At 32.3% G+C, this 13,524-nt stretch overlaps 1 protein-coding gene across 1 annotated transcript; it reads left to right on the top strand.

Moving 5' to 3' along the window:
• The first annotated feature begins 863 nt into the window (after window positions 1–863).
• Window positions 864–11,223, top strand: LOC148284374 (odorant receptor 67c-like). The gene is made up of 5 exons (XM_088241340.1): window positions 864–1,116; window positions 4,721–4,895; window positions 6,826–6,922; window positions 7,008–7,109; window positions 11,059–11,223. The coding sequence occupies exons 1-5, from the start codon at window positions 864–866 to the stop codon at window positions 11,221–11,223; spliced, it is 792 nt and encodes a 263-aa protein (XP_088097466.1).
• The last annotated feature ends 2,301 nt before the right edge of the window (window positions 11,224–13,524 follow it).

The raw sequence follows: 13,524 nt of genomic DNA, 5'->3' as shown, positions 1-13,524 counted from the left end.
TTTTTCATTTGTATTTATTGTATTTAGTTATACATAAAAAACTGTAATTAGTATTTAATTTTGGTTTGTTTCTTTAAATGTTTTTTAAAAAAACCACATGTTTTAACAAGTTTCTCAAAATGACTGACTTGTGCGCTTTTGGATATAAAAGAATTGTTATTTAAGAGAGTTTTCTGATGCCCATATAGTTTTATAAAAAAAAAACGCGGAATCACCCTTTATATAAATATTTCGTACCAACCGCGTAGGGAATCAAACCCGAGACCTCTAACGTGGTAGGAAAACGCGCTGATCATTGCACCACGAGGCCGACACTAATACTAATAAGAATTTATTTTTTTCTTCATCGAATCTCTTATCTTATTCTTTGATCAATAAATGCTGCTTTGCGGCAGCAGGCTTATTCTGTCACAATTTTATTTCGTAAATTTATTCGTTCGTCATACATCCATCTCCCTCTCATACGATACAAATGAATTAACGAAACGTATAACTTTCAGAATAAAGCCACTAAATATAAAAAACAGATTTTTTATTTGATTTTATTATTCAGTAACCTTTATTTAACATTAAAACATACATAATGAAGATATGAAAAAACTATTCAGGTCAAACTTGCCAAAAAAGAGTCAGGCTCTTGGGTTTGACAAGTGTACAAAATAATATGAAATAAAAACATAAATGCATAACAAACAAAATAAATTAATAAACGCAGGCTTATATAATATATAATTGTATTTAATATGCATATATACTTACTTATACATTTTATAACAAAAATAAAATCCATGTTATGGATTGAATATATTTTGATAATTTACAGATTACTGTACATATGCAGCATATGTAACGTGGTGCCTCACATGATTGGTGAGATTATCAACGTTTCTCTCTTCTTCGTGACTGATTCCGGCGAAGACAAATTCCTCTTGACGACAGACATCCTGCCTTGCTTCTTTACGTGCTGCTTCGGCATCATGAAGTCAATCGTCCTTATCAGGAGAAACCCCGAAGTCGTGTCTCTAGTGGCAGACCTGAAGGCACTTTGGCCTAAGACCACGGATATTGCCGCCAATAAAATTATCAAAGATAATATGGTTCATACTAAGAATTTTTGTATTTTCTACATGTATTTAACTGTTATTTTGGCTCTGATGTATAATTTTCTACCGATTTTAAATATAATTTACAATTTCATACTGGTTTGCTTAGGAAATGATTCTGTCAAGTGGAATGATAACATTAGCCAACCGTACGCGGTTTGGTATCCCTTCGATTTTGGGCAGTCTATATTGATTTTCCTTCCAACTTACATCTGCCAATTTCAAAGTGGTAAGTAAAATAATTATATAATTTTTGACATAATTCAGGCACGTGCGGTGACTATTATTAAAAGGGTGTTACGTATGTAGAGAGATTCTCTTTTTAGTTGATATCGGTAGCTACCAGTTTCATTGAAATTCCTCAATGATTAAATCAAGTGCTTGTCTACTAACATTTGGTGTTCTGATATACTGAGCAGATATAAAAATTCATATATTTTCAGGCGTTTCCTAGAAAGTGCAATGATTTGGCAGAATCACATCTGCACCAATACAGGTTGCAGCTCAGAAGAAAGAGTAGAAACTAGAAACTCAAAAATCAATAGATGGAAGAATTCTTGAAATATAGATATATATTTATATATATTCAAGCTAGACAGAATGGTATATGTTGCAGTGTTTACCTACACCAGTAAATGCTCAGACTATATATTAGCTTTTAAAGTAAAAATAATTTTTCTGCGTAACAATAATTTTATTTATTTAACTTTCTGTGCATTCATCGGCGGGCTTACTGCCAAATATAAATTCATTTCTACCGATCAATAAAATAGGAGGGGTTATTTATATGATTTATAATGTGAAAAAAAATCATACAAAAATAGAATTAGCAATATGTGTAAATAAATTGTTTTATATCGATTCTCTTCTTCAATTGGAAAAGGGAATAAAAAGAGAAAAAAGAGGGAAGATTAAGGTAAAGAAAAGAGATGTTTCTTTATGCGTGATTTAAACAGAGATACTCTGGGAACTTCCTTGATAGTATATGGAAGTTGATTCTACAGTTCAGCCGCATCGATGGAGAACGAAGAATTGTGCATGGGAATTAAGAGAGTACTTTGAAAATAAGACCGAAGAGGTAAACCATGAACTGATAAGCGTTAAAATTTTTAACCAAGGTATAATATCTGTACGAAAAAGCAGACGGATACAAACCCAGAATTTGATGGAATCACATTTTGATTTTTGTATCCAGTTTATGATCATTTCCATTGATTTTGAAGAAATATTAGCCTTGTAATGAAAGAACCAATGTATTAAGATACTTAAAATACAAATTAATGCTTTAAACTATTAGAAATTACTGAGAGAAAGTAGATTTTTTAGGCTTGTTTTAAACATTTGATGTTTGGATGTGCATCTGTCTGCCTTTGAGCTACAGATATATTGGAGCGTTACAATTATGGAGTACAGTAAATGGAAATGAGAGAGTGTGATAGTATCTTCGTCTAATTTTGAGCCATTTTAGTTGGCTACGGGAAATCAGATGTATGGTCGTATTTCCTGTGACCAAATACCTTCACACCTAGCAGTTTACCGCTTTAGTTAATCAAGGAAACATCAGCGTAATCTGGAACGGGTAGTAATAATGCTTGTACGAGCGAGTATTTGGCACTAATGTGTAAGAACTTTTGTAGCCTTCTAAGTGAGTGTAATTCATTGGTATGTGCCCGCCTGCATAGATGATTATCCATTAGTACTATTGGATTTTTTTCCGATTTCCAGTGTTGGAAATTGGTACCATTGAAATTTATAGGAGTGAGAGAAGATACGTCTAACTTACTAATCAATCTTTGCCTACCTGTCATATAATTTGTGTTTTAGATTAGTTTATAAATTAACCACACTTATTTGCCCATTTCAATACGCTATTAATTTCATGTATAAGAAGTGGATTATATTGCTTCAATAAATATGGAGAAGAGTTGGGGAAAAGGGGGCACATTCAGCCTCGGGGCACATTTAGCCTCGGGCACATTCAACCAAGGTTGATATCTATCTAAATTGTGAAAATTCAAATAAATAAATAATTAAACCAATATTTTTAGCTGGCACTCAGTTTGTGGCCAATGAAAATTGTTAGATATCTCGTTAAGTTATCATAATTATAATTTTTTTTCGAATTCAACGCTTAAAAGATAAAAATTGTTATTTCATGAATTGATTCTCGAATTATAAACATGAAAGGTGTGTAGGTTTTCACGGTCACTGTTATTCGCCTTCTTTGCCTTCGAATGAAATATTTTGCATAAACCTAGAAACAGTGCAAGAGTAAATAAAAAGACAGTTGAAATACACAAACACCCAAACAACTTAAACAAAGACGACGCGCGACGGGCTGAAATTAAACTCAAAATGGTTCCCGGTACTACACACTATACAAATGACACGGAATGTGCCTGCTGCCGACTGCGACATAGTACAAATTATTAGTAAATAAGCACTACAAAATACAAAGTTTACCCTGAAGATGGCTCCTGCAATGGTAACCGAAAAGTCTGAATGAATCCAACTCACACGTGATCATCCAAAAAATATACAAATCGATTTACAAACGTGATTGTTACTCTTTGTTTGTTGATTGTTTTGTCGATGCGAGTGCAACTTGATTTTAGTAGTAACAAAACCCTACTTCATTCTCCTTAGAATGCAGATAACATTTTAGCAAAACTTTATGTATGGGGCACATTCAACAGTGGCGCTTACTTTCCTGGCCTCTTAAGGCAAATTCGATCATCTTTAAATCGACCCCCACCAATAGAAGGCAAAATAAAGCTCGTATTTATACTGAAACTCCCGAAAAGTATAGACTAAGAAATCCAAAACTCTAAATTCAACAAACAAAAGAAATTAGAAGAATGAAAAAGGTTATGAGATATATTTTCAATAAGTAGAAGAAAATGAAATCAAAAAGGTACTCAACGTCATCTAGTGACTAATATACCGAAGTATTATTTTCTTCGGGTGACGACTCATTTTGCATCACACGTGGTGATTTTTTCGTCACTAAACATTTTAATGAAGAACAAAGCATTAAGATGTTAAATGACGAAATAATCAGCGATGATAATTTCCCTTATTTTTTTTTACAAACGTTTAACAATGTGCGTTGTCGGTAAAGTTATAGATAAGTACGAGACCCAGTATTAGGTCAAGCTCTTGAAGTGCAATGGTTCACCATCAAAAACATTTTATTATCTAGAAGGAGAAGACGAATCATTGATTAGACAAGATGACATGGTGGCAAAATTGCCGAAGCCCCATTCACAACAAAGAACAACGTGCACGTACACATTTCAGTTAAATGTTTCGTCTGTTAACATTAAGTCGGTTGAATTTACAAAAATTTGCTCCGAAATACCTTTGTATTTGTTGTTATTTCCTTGGAAATACCAATGGCTAAATCTTCATCCTCTTGTAGTTGAATGTATCTCATAGGAGGCGTACATCCACACACATTTTTCGGGTACAAAAATTACAGCAAAACATCACTCAAAAATATTTATACTTTGAAATAAAAAAATTAAAACTGAAAAATGGATGAATGTGCCTTCGTTTCCCTTAATGGTGATAAAACTCTACCTTGATGTACGATAACCTTGATGATATTTTTGTAGGGGTTTTCGTAGGAAGCGTAGTGTCATCATGCGACTGCTTTTTTTGCTTCATGGTAGCGCATGTCTGTGTGCAATTCCAACTTCTGCAGATGAACATTAGGAACTTGGACCCTAACACGAGTGACTTTGATAAAAATCTAAAAAATGTGGTGGAGTACCACAACAAATTGTATGAGTAAGATATTCAATTTTGTTGTTTAATTCGAAGTAAACTAAGCGGTATAAATCAATTAAATTAAAATCCATTCAGGACCGTTGACTAAAGTTAAGTTGACAAAAGTTAAATGAAGTCATAGACTTCACATGTATGTATTATGTGTTAATTCACATGTGTGTATTATGTGTCCATTTTTTTTAAATTTAAAAATGACCACCATAAGTAAAAAAAGTGATAATATAGGATTCGAAAAAAAAAATTTGCGCTCCCAGATGTTTTTTTTATTTTATTTTCTTTTTTTTAGGAAACACACAGTGCAGTTAAAAGGTTTTATATTTTACACAGGTAGACTTAACTCTAATAGACCAGTGAAGTTTCCATATTATAAAGTAATTATATGTAAGGTTATTAATGAAAGTACAAAAAAGAGGAGGAAAAAAAACATAAATGGAAGTTGTTTAAAAATAAAAATTTAAGTTAAAAATGTTATTTAAAAGCTTAAACTTTGTAGTTTGTAGTTAGTTTTTACAAATGGAAAGAATATTTAAAATGAAGAAAAATTGTAAAAGTAAATTAAAGTTAAGAATAAAAAACATGTAAAAATAAAACAAAATAGTAATAACATTAAAAAAAAAGTAAAAACATAAATATACACATACATATTTTAAGGGATTTAAATAAACGATGAGAAGAATCTTTAAGTGAAATATAAGACAGTAAATTAAATCAATTTAAAAACATCTTCAAAATGAATTGCACATTATAGTAAGAGCAACAATACATTGATTTTATATACATATATAATATTAGTAATTAAAAGTAGTTTAAAAGTATAAAAACATGTCAATGCAGCAGAGAAAAAATAAAGAATAACAGGTATGGCTAGTAATCTTTAAAATTTGAAAAAGCAATATAAGGAGAAGATTTTAAACCAAGAGTAGTCGATAAAATTTCACTAAAGCGATTTTAGCAGTAATACAAATTTCAAAAGAGAAATTTGATTAAAAATAACAATATGTAATGTGAAGTGATGTAAGAGAAAAAGGGATCAACGGGAGTTTTATTCAAAAGTTTTCAATACAATATTTTTGAATAATTGTAATCCTGTATGATAGATATCTATGTGGTTAAAATATATGGATAGGTATCTATGTGTTTGCTTTTACAATATACAGGATGTTCTTTAAACCCTGTCACATCCAAAACCACTATGACCAAAGACTCCTCTCCCCCTCCCCGTTTCTCCCCTGCAGAAGTTAGAAACCATTTTCTTTTTTTTCTTTTTTTTATTTTATTAATTCTAAAACATTATTTGATGTGCCAATATGTCTTCTCGCTCATACTGATCATCGTGGTTTTGGATGTGATAGTGTTTAGTGAACATTCTGTTTATCGAGGCTTTATTGACAGAATGCATTAAGTAATTAAAACATGTTCCCTGATATTCGCATTTAAAGCCTTTTTATTCTTTCATCGCATTATTTCTCTCACAATTTTCTTTTATTTGAATTTTTTCAAAGCTTTGAAAGAGCAATCTTTATTCTAATCATAGCATAAAATTTGAAATCAACGTCTTGCACCTATGTTTAAAAATATTTCAAATATATAACAACTGTTGACTTAATGCATTCTGTCAGTATAGCCTCGATATATTACTTTATTACATAACAAGCCTTCAAAATGGCATTATTGACATCTCATTCTGAGAATAACACATCGTGAGAATAAAGTTACCAAAACTGCTCGCGGTATTTGCGCAGTGTAAGGTGAAGATGCCAAGAGTTCTTGACTTATTTGTTGTAAAATAATGAAAGAGAATTGACTTAATAATTATTTTTTTGTTGTGTCCTCTTGTTCTCTTCATTTGGAAAAAAGCTGACACGACTTATGTTGGCACCCAATATATTTTACGATGGATTGTAATGAAAACATTTTGTTTTATTTTTAGGATTTCTAGAAGAATAGAAAGTTTATTTTCGTTTGTAATCTTTTTCAACTTTGCAGTGAGTTCACTGCTTATTTGTTCGGAATTATTTAGTTTGACGGTAAGAAATTTTCAAAATGAAAAATTGTTTCAAATGATCCAAACACACACAAATTATCATTGTTTAAAAAAACATTTGTTTGCAGATTGCTCCACCAGACAAGGCTATAAAATATTTCCTTTTCTTTTTATCTTCAGTTTCCCAAATAGGCCTCATGTGTCTTTATGGAAATAAACTCGTCGAAGAGGTAAAAAATATCGCAGAATATTGATGAAACGTAGAAATTATTTTAATACTGTATTTGTTATTTAAAAAAATATTTAAATGAATTTTTTAACCTATAACTATTCTTCACTCAGAATTAGATATATTTTCCGTAATATTGACTATTTTGGTAATAAATTGTTTTTCTTCATGCTATCATTGTTCAAACTTCAAAATTACGTTTTTTTTTCTTTCATTTCAATTTGTGCCCTTATTTAAATTTATTATCTAAACAGTTGTAATATTAGTAAGGAAACAAGGATGTTAGAATTTTTTCACTTTTTATTCATTGTAACTTAATTTACTCATAAATGTATTTTACGTTATTCCAATTTTAATTTCAGTAATGACAACATTCGTTCTTATTATTTTTTTTGACAACTTTATTTTTACAATAGTACCTAATTCAAATTAATAATAAGGTACATTTGTACATTTTATAAAAACATTGTAAGTATGGTTGCAAGCGCTGCTAGCTATCGTAAAACTTTGTTTCTATGTCAGTGGATTTGAAGATATTTGATGACATATCGAACCGCTTAATTATTTAGAACTACCTCCGTATCAACACAAATTCTTTGCTCAGCCAGCCAGTCGGAAGAATAATTAAGAGTCAAGTACCCTATGAATCATCGGGTCGGTTAGCAATGGACTTGCGTACAATTTCGCCTTCCTCGATTTTTATGCATTTATAATTGATATCGTTTAAACTACGGAGACAACTCGGTTATTTCTATACATTAGTTATATTTTCATGACAATAAAATATAGTTAATATCAAGATGAATAAGTAGTTATTCGAGGCATATCCAGAAATTAAGAATACTGTTTGGCTCTTGTGCTGTGAGAATTTTTTTTCCAAATGTTGGCAACACCGATTAGTAGTGGGGGTCTCCTGAACACAACGAGCACTGGCGACCCTCGTTAGTACCAAATCTTCCCGCGTAGTGTTCGTTACTGTGAAAGATGTAAATTAGAAATCCCGCCAAGTACGAGGTGTGCGCTGTCATAAGTTTCCTTCTCACGGAAGGAAAAACTCCGACTGAAATTTTAGCACGGATCAAAACTGTTTATGTGACTCTCCATTGTAACTGGTGATAAAACATGGGTGGATCATTACACTCCTGAAACAAAAAGATAGTCATCACAGTGGCGGCACACTAGTTTCTCATCTGCCAAAAACTCCAAGACCTCAATTTCGGCCCAAAAAATCATGGCATCTTTGTTTTGGGACAGAAAAAGGATCATTTTAATCGAGTATTTGCCTCAAGGGGAGACGATTACTGCAGCACGATTCTGTGAGGCCCTACAAAATTTTAAAAGAGCAATTCAAAACAAACAGTAATAATAATTATATGATATATCCATTTTTTTAAAATAAATATATGTATCCCTCAAAAGAAAGTAACGAATACTTTTGAGTAAGTAACGAATAAGTCCGAATACTCAAAAATAACGAAAGTGTGCAGGCTCACGAAGCAAGATTATGGACATGCGTACTGAAAACTGACAATTTCGAATCCGTGGGCGATCAATTTACATATTATCGTAATTTTTCAAAAGGCGGGTTGCGGCGTTATTGGATTATAATATTATTATAGATTATATTGGCGTGAATATCACTGAATGGATGAACCTCAAGTCTTTGTAGTAAAATAATAATAGTAAAATAAATAAATCATTGTCTATGCGCAAAGGCAGCCAAATCTAAAATGACATCTAGCGACTCATTTAGAAGGAAGTGGATGGCAATGTTTGAATAAAAATCAAGCATACCACTACTAGGTAAAACACAAACATATCGTCATGATCGTAGAACAACGACCTATGAGATTTTCCTTAACTTTACAAGAGAACGGTTTTTTTTATTTTTATAAGTACTTGAGAATATAATTTGATATTTTGGCTAGTTACAAATATTTAATTATTACAAACATGGAATATAACCTAGAATATAACAGCTAAGCTGGCAGTGCACAACGGAGTTTGAGTCCCAACGATTATGTATGGAAGTGAAACATCTAACTGGCAGAGGAAGGATGAAAGCCGAGTGAACACGGTTAAATTCCATCTCTTAGACGAATATGTGAGAAATCAATGTATGACAGGGTTATGAATGATGAAATCAGGCGAGAGTGTAAATCTGAGTCAAGAATAATTGATAAGATTCAGAAAGGGTCTCTGAGAGGATTTGGTCATCTAGAACGAATGGACAACGAAATAATGTTAAAACAAGTATATATGTCGAAAATGAACGCTAACGTGAGACGAGGACGACCAAGAAAGACGTGGCATGATCAGAAAAACCAAAATCTTAAGTCTGGTCATGTCAAAAGCAGACAAAACCAAAGGGCATGTATGACATGATGCATGAATGTGGAAGAAGCTAGGAATGTATGCTTTAACCATTAAAATCAAATATAAAATAATGTCAATGTCGCATTTTTCGCTCATCCAGCATTGTTCTAAGATCACGACGACATAATATATATATTAAATGTAATTGGTTATCAGTTTAATATGATCAAACTTAAACATTCTATTATGTACCAACCATATTTGCCTGATGTGAAAATCCCACTTGAGCCTAAAAAATAAACAAAACAAAAAAATTACACTGAAAATTAACGTTCTATTTTATTTGTTTAGTACCTTTCAGGCATTGTACACTGATAACAGCGGGAATTATAATTTTGTGGACTGTATGGAAATTGTTACTCACTTTTAAAGTTTTTCCGATTGTTTCTTATATGGATCACTTCACTATTGCTGTAGCACGGATACCGGTATCGTGTAGATGATGATGATAGGTTTCTTTTGTTATGTTTATGTAACACTAATTGCACTTTGTCCGAAGCATGCAGGTGCAGGATGTGATAAGGATTTATCATTCAAAAACTACTCTTAGATACTCAACACTAGAGATAAAATAGATATCCGGAAACTGCCCGGTATCCGACCAATCCAAATCAACGCCACCGAATTGATTTATTTATATTGATTATGTTTAAGAATATGAAAGTGACCCTTAATATCTGAAAATTGACTTTTTTCCATAAAAACGTTTGTCAGTGTTCAGTATAATCTATAAAAATGATAAAATCCGCCAAAAAATGCACGCCAGGTCAAAAGCCTTATAAATGCCTAGACTTCCATATTCCCTTCTCAAATTTTTTTTTCCCTCTCTGTTGAAATAAATTTAAATATGAACAACTCCCTAGGAAGGAAATCCAGCCAGTCTGCTAGCATTTGGACATAATCAAACATTGTTGGATTAAAATTGATAAAATGTCATTCGGCCAAAGCGATTTTGAAATAATATACTCCCTTACAATACTTAAGTGAATGTTACAATATTTGAGTTTGTCCAAATGTTCGTAGACAAAAGACTGGATTTCACCCCCTCATGAGTCATTAAGATTAACAAATAACAACAGGGATGGAGAATACTTGAAATAAGGGAATATGGAAGTCTAGGCATTTACAGGGCTTATGACTTGTCATTGGCTGGTTTAAGTGGCCACTTTACACACTGTGTAACATTCACCATTTCGCCTATGTTTGAACACCCATATTTCTTTATTTCTTCCATTTGTTGATTTTAGTGAAGTTAAAGAGCTGAAACCTAAGTCTTAAGAGCTGAAAATAAAGGTTTAAGAGAAAGAGAAAAAAAAGAGAAAAAAAGAGAAAAAATATATTTTTGTGCAGTGTTTTAAACTACCGTACTGGTAAAAATACTGTTGTAATATTTTGTAATTTTCTCTCTGTATGTTATGTTTTCTATGTGTATTTTCATATGTTAAAAAATGAATAGTTTACTGTAAAGTGTCCTCGGCACGGGTTACCCCAGTGAAGACACATTAATTTTAATGTTTCATATTATAAACTCGTATAATACAAAAATGAATAAATCAATGTCGTCCACATTACAGAGTATCGCAGTTCGCAATGCAGCGTATGATTGCAGGTGGACGGATGGGAATGCCACCCTTCGAAACGCGGTCCTCATGCTCCAGATAAGAGCCAGAAAACCTGCTGTCATTTCTGCCATGGGTTTTTTAACAGTTTCTCTGGGCAGCTTTACGTCGGTAAGATAAACCCGTCTAATTTGTGCAAAAAATACTGACTTTAAAATACTTTATAATCCTTTGTAACCATTGCCGATCATCTGTTACATGAACTTAAGGTAATCAGCCTTGCGCTTCAGGTGTCAGTGAAAGAATATTAAATGTTGCAGTGAAGAACTTCCTTTTTAACCATGTCGACCTTCTCGGGAATCAAACCCGGGACCTCAAGCATGGTAGGCGAACGTACAAAACACTACATTACTAGGCACACTTATCTCCACTCGACTTCCTTATTCCTTATTTTTACCTGAGAGTAGCCATCGAGTCGAAAGCGCTCGTCCAGAATTTTGAATCTCAGGACTGTATTTTTAAGAGAATATGCGGTGCCAGACAACTTTGATGAATATGTATAAAATAGGTACATTGTTTTTTTTGTCACTTTCTCGCAAATGCCTCCCCGGAACTGTGCGAAAAACACAACAGGACGTCGGATTATGCCCAACCAAAATCGATAAAATAGACGTTTCGTTGTCCTGTTTTTCGCATCTCAAAATTTGACGGATTTAGTTTTTTTTTTTAAAAAGAGCATCAGAACGAAATAAGTTGTGTCGGTATTTTTTTTTATTTTTATGAAGACTGGGCGCTTTCGTGGGTTTTTGGATAATCCTATCTTCCATAAGAAACAATTTATGAAAAAAAGCAAAACTTTAGAGACACGTCGCATCGATGGTAAATATCTATGTGTGAAAAAATTGCCACTCCTGTGTCATAATCCAGGTATCAAATACGGGAATACATTTGTATGAAGAAAATTCAGACCGCGCTTCCTAATTATCCACCCATACGGATACAAGTTTTCCACCGCATACCGCACATCACATCTGAGGATATAAGAGTTTCATCACATATGAGTTTCCTTGGGACACGGCACGGACATAGAATATACTTTTTTAAAGACAGCATTCATAGAAAAGAAACTGATTTAAAAGAATGGTATTTTAATGTCATCGAAAAGTAATTTCTACAAAAAAAAATGAATACCCACATCGAATCGAGAGAAAAAAGATCGTGCATAAACTATATTTCAAAATCGATTGATCTAAAATCAAATATTTTTATTTATTATCAAATGAAGTAAATATTTCAAACTCCCAAAAACAAGAACCAAGGCAACTCGGAACAATCTATAACATCAAACAACAGTGACCGACCGGTCGATCGTAGCTATTAAGTCTGTCGATCGTGACACGAAAAAGAACAAACCGTTTTAATCCTTGTGTGGCTGTGATGTCACGGCGTCCGTGGTGTAGTGGTCAAGACGCTTGACTCACACACGGAAGGTTCCGGGTTCGATTCCAGGAGAGAACACAAAATTTAAAAATGATTATACTCAATCCTGGGTGTTCTGTGATGCAATTCACCCCTGCAATTGGGCCTCCTGGCCTGTTGTGATGCAAAAATAAATAAATAACAATATCGCACTACCAGAACTACAGAGCCGTTTCTGCAAATAATAGTAGTTTAAGTAATATGAGTTTAAATATTTTTAATTTATCACAATTCAAATATTTGCTGTAGATAGCTTAACATGATATATTGCTATGATAATTTAGAGTGTTTTACATTACAATAATTAATTTATTCATTTTATCCGAAAATGTATTTTTGGCAATTGTGATGATATAGTTTTTAAATTAACAAATAAATCTATATAAAATAAAGCATATATTATTATTAAAAAAATAGTTTTATTAAATTGAATGTAAATGCACTTTTTGACCATGTTGTTTTATTTGAAAGTATGGTTTTACATAAGAATAGTTTATTTTTAATAAATTACAAAAAAATAGGATTCTTTTGTGATTTTAGTAATATTTGAAATATGTATTTTCATAATCAGAATTCTCCTTAAATAATTCCAAAGATGATTTCCAAAAAACTAAATGAAATGCCTCAATAAGAGTAACTAACAACACGATCTCAATTGGCAAACACCGAACGTGCGTATAAAATGATACCAATTTTGAAACCAAAGAGCCACTAGAACAGAAAATTTTGCTCCGCCGACCAAAAGCTTTTGTATCAAAAAAGCCAGAAAATGCCATGTAAATTATCTTGTTGACACAACTCTATACGCGACTATCGGTTCCAAGTAGCAATTAATGCCATATAGCATTAAAAAGCTTATTTTTCCCCTACACAACTGCATTCGAAAGTGATTATTTTTTTTTTTTTGCAGATGCGGCCATTAAGTTCTCAAAGTGCGATATTATCATATACGTGATTGTCATGAAATACATATTTATTAATTTTTACACGAGAATTTTTCAT

Source organism: Micrasema longulum, unplaced genomic scaffold, assembly GCF_059751315.1.
Source record: "Micrasema longulum isolate JH-2025_06_02 unplaced genomic scaffold, ASM5975131v1 h1tg000127l, whole genome shotgun sequence".
Taxonomy (NCBI): domain Eukaryota; kingdom Metazoa; phylum Arthropoda; class Insecta; order Trichoptera; family Brachycentridae; genus Micrasema; species Micrasema longulum.
The sequence above is the reverse complement of the archived record's forward strand: the minus strand, read 5'-3'. Positions and strand labels throughout refer to the sequence as shown.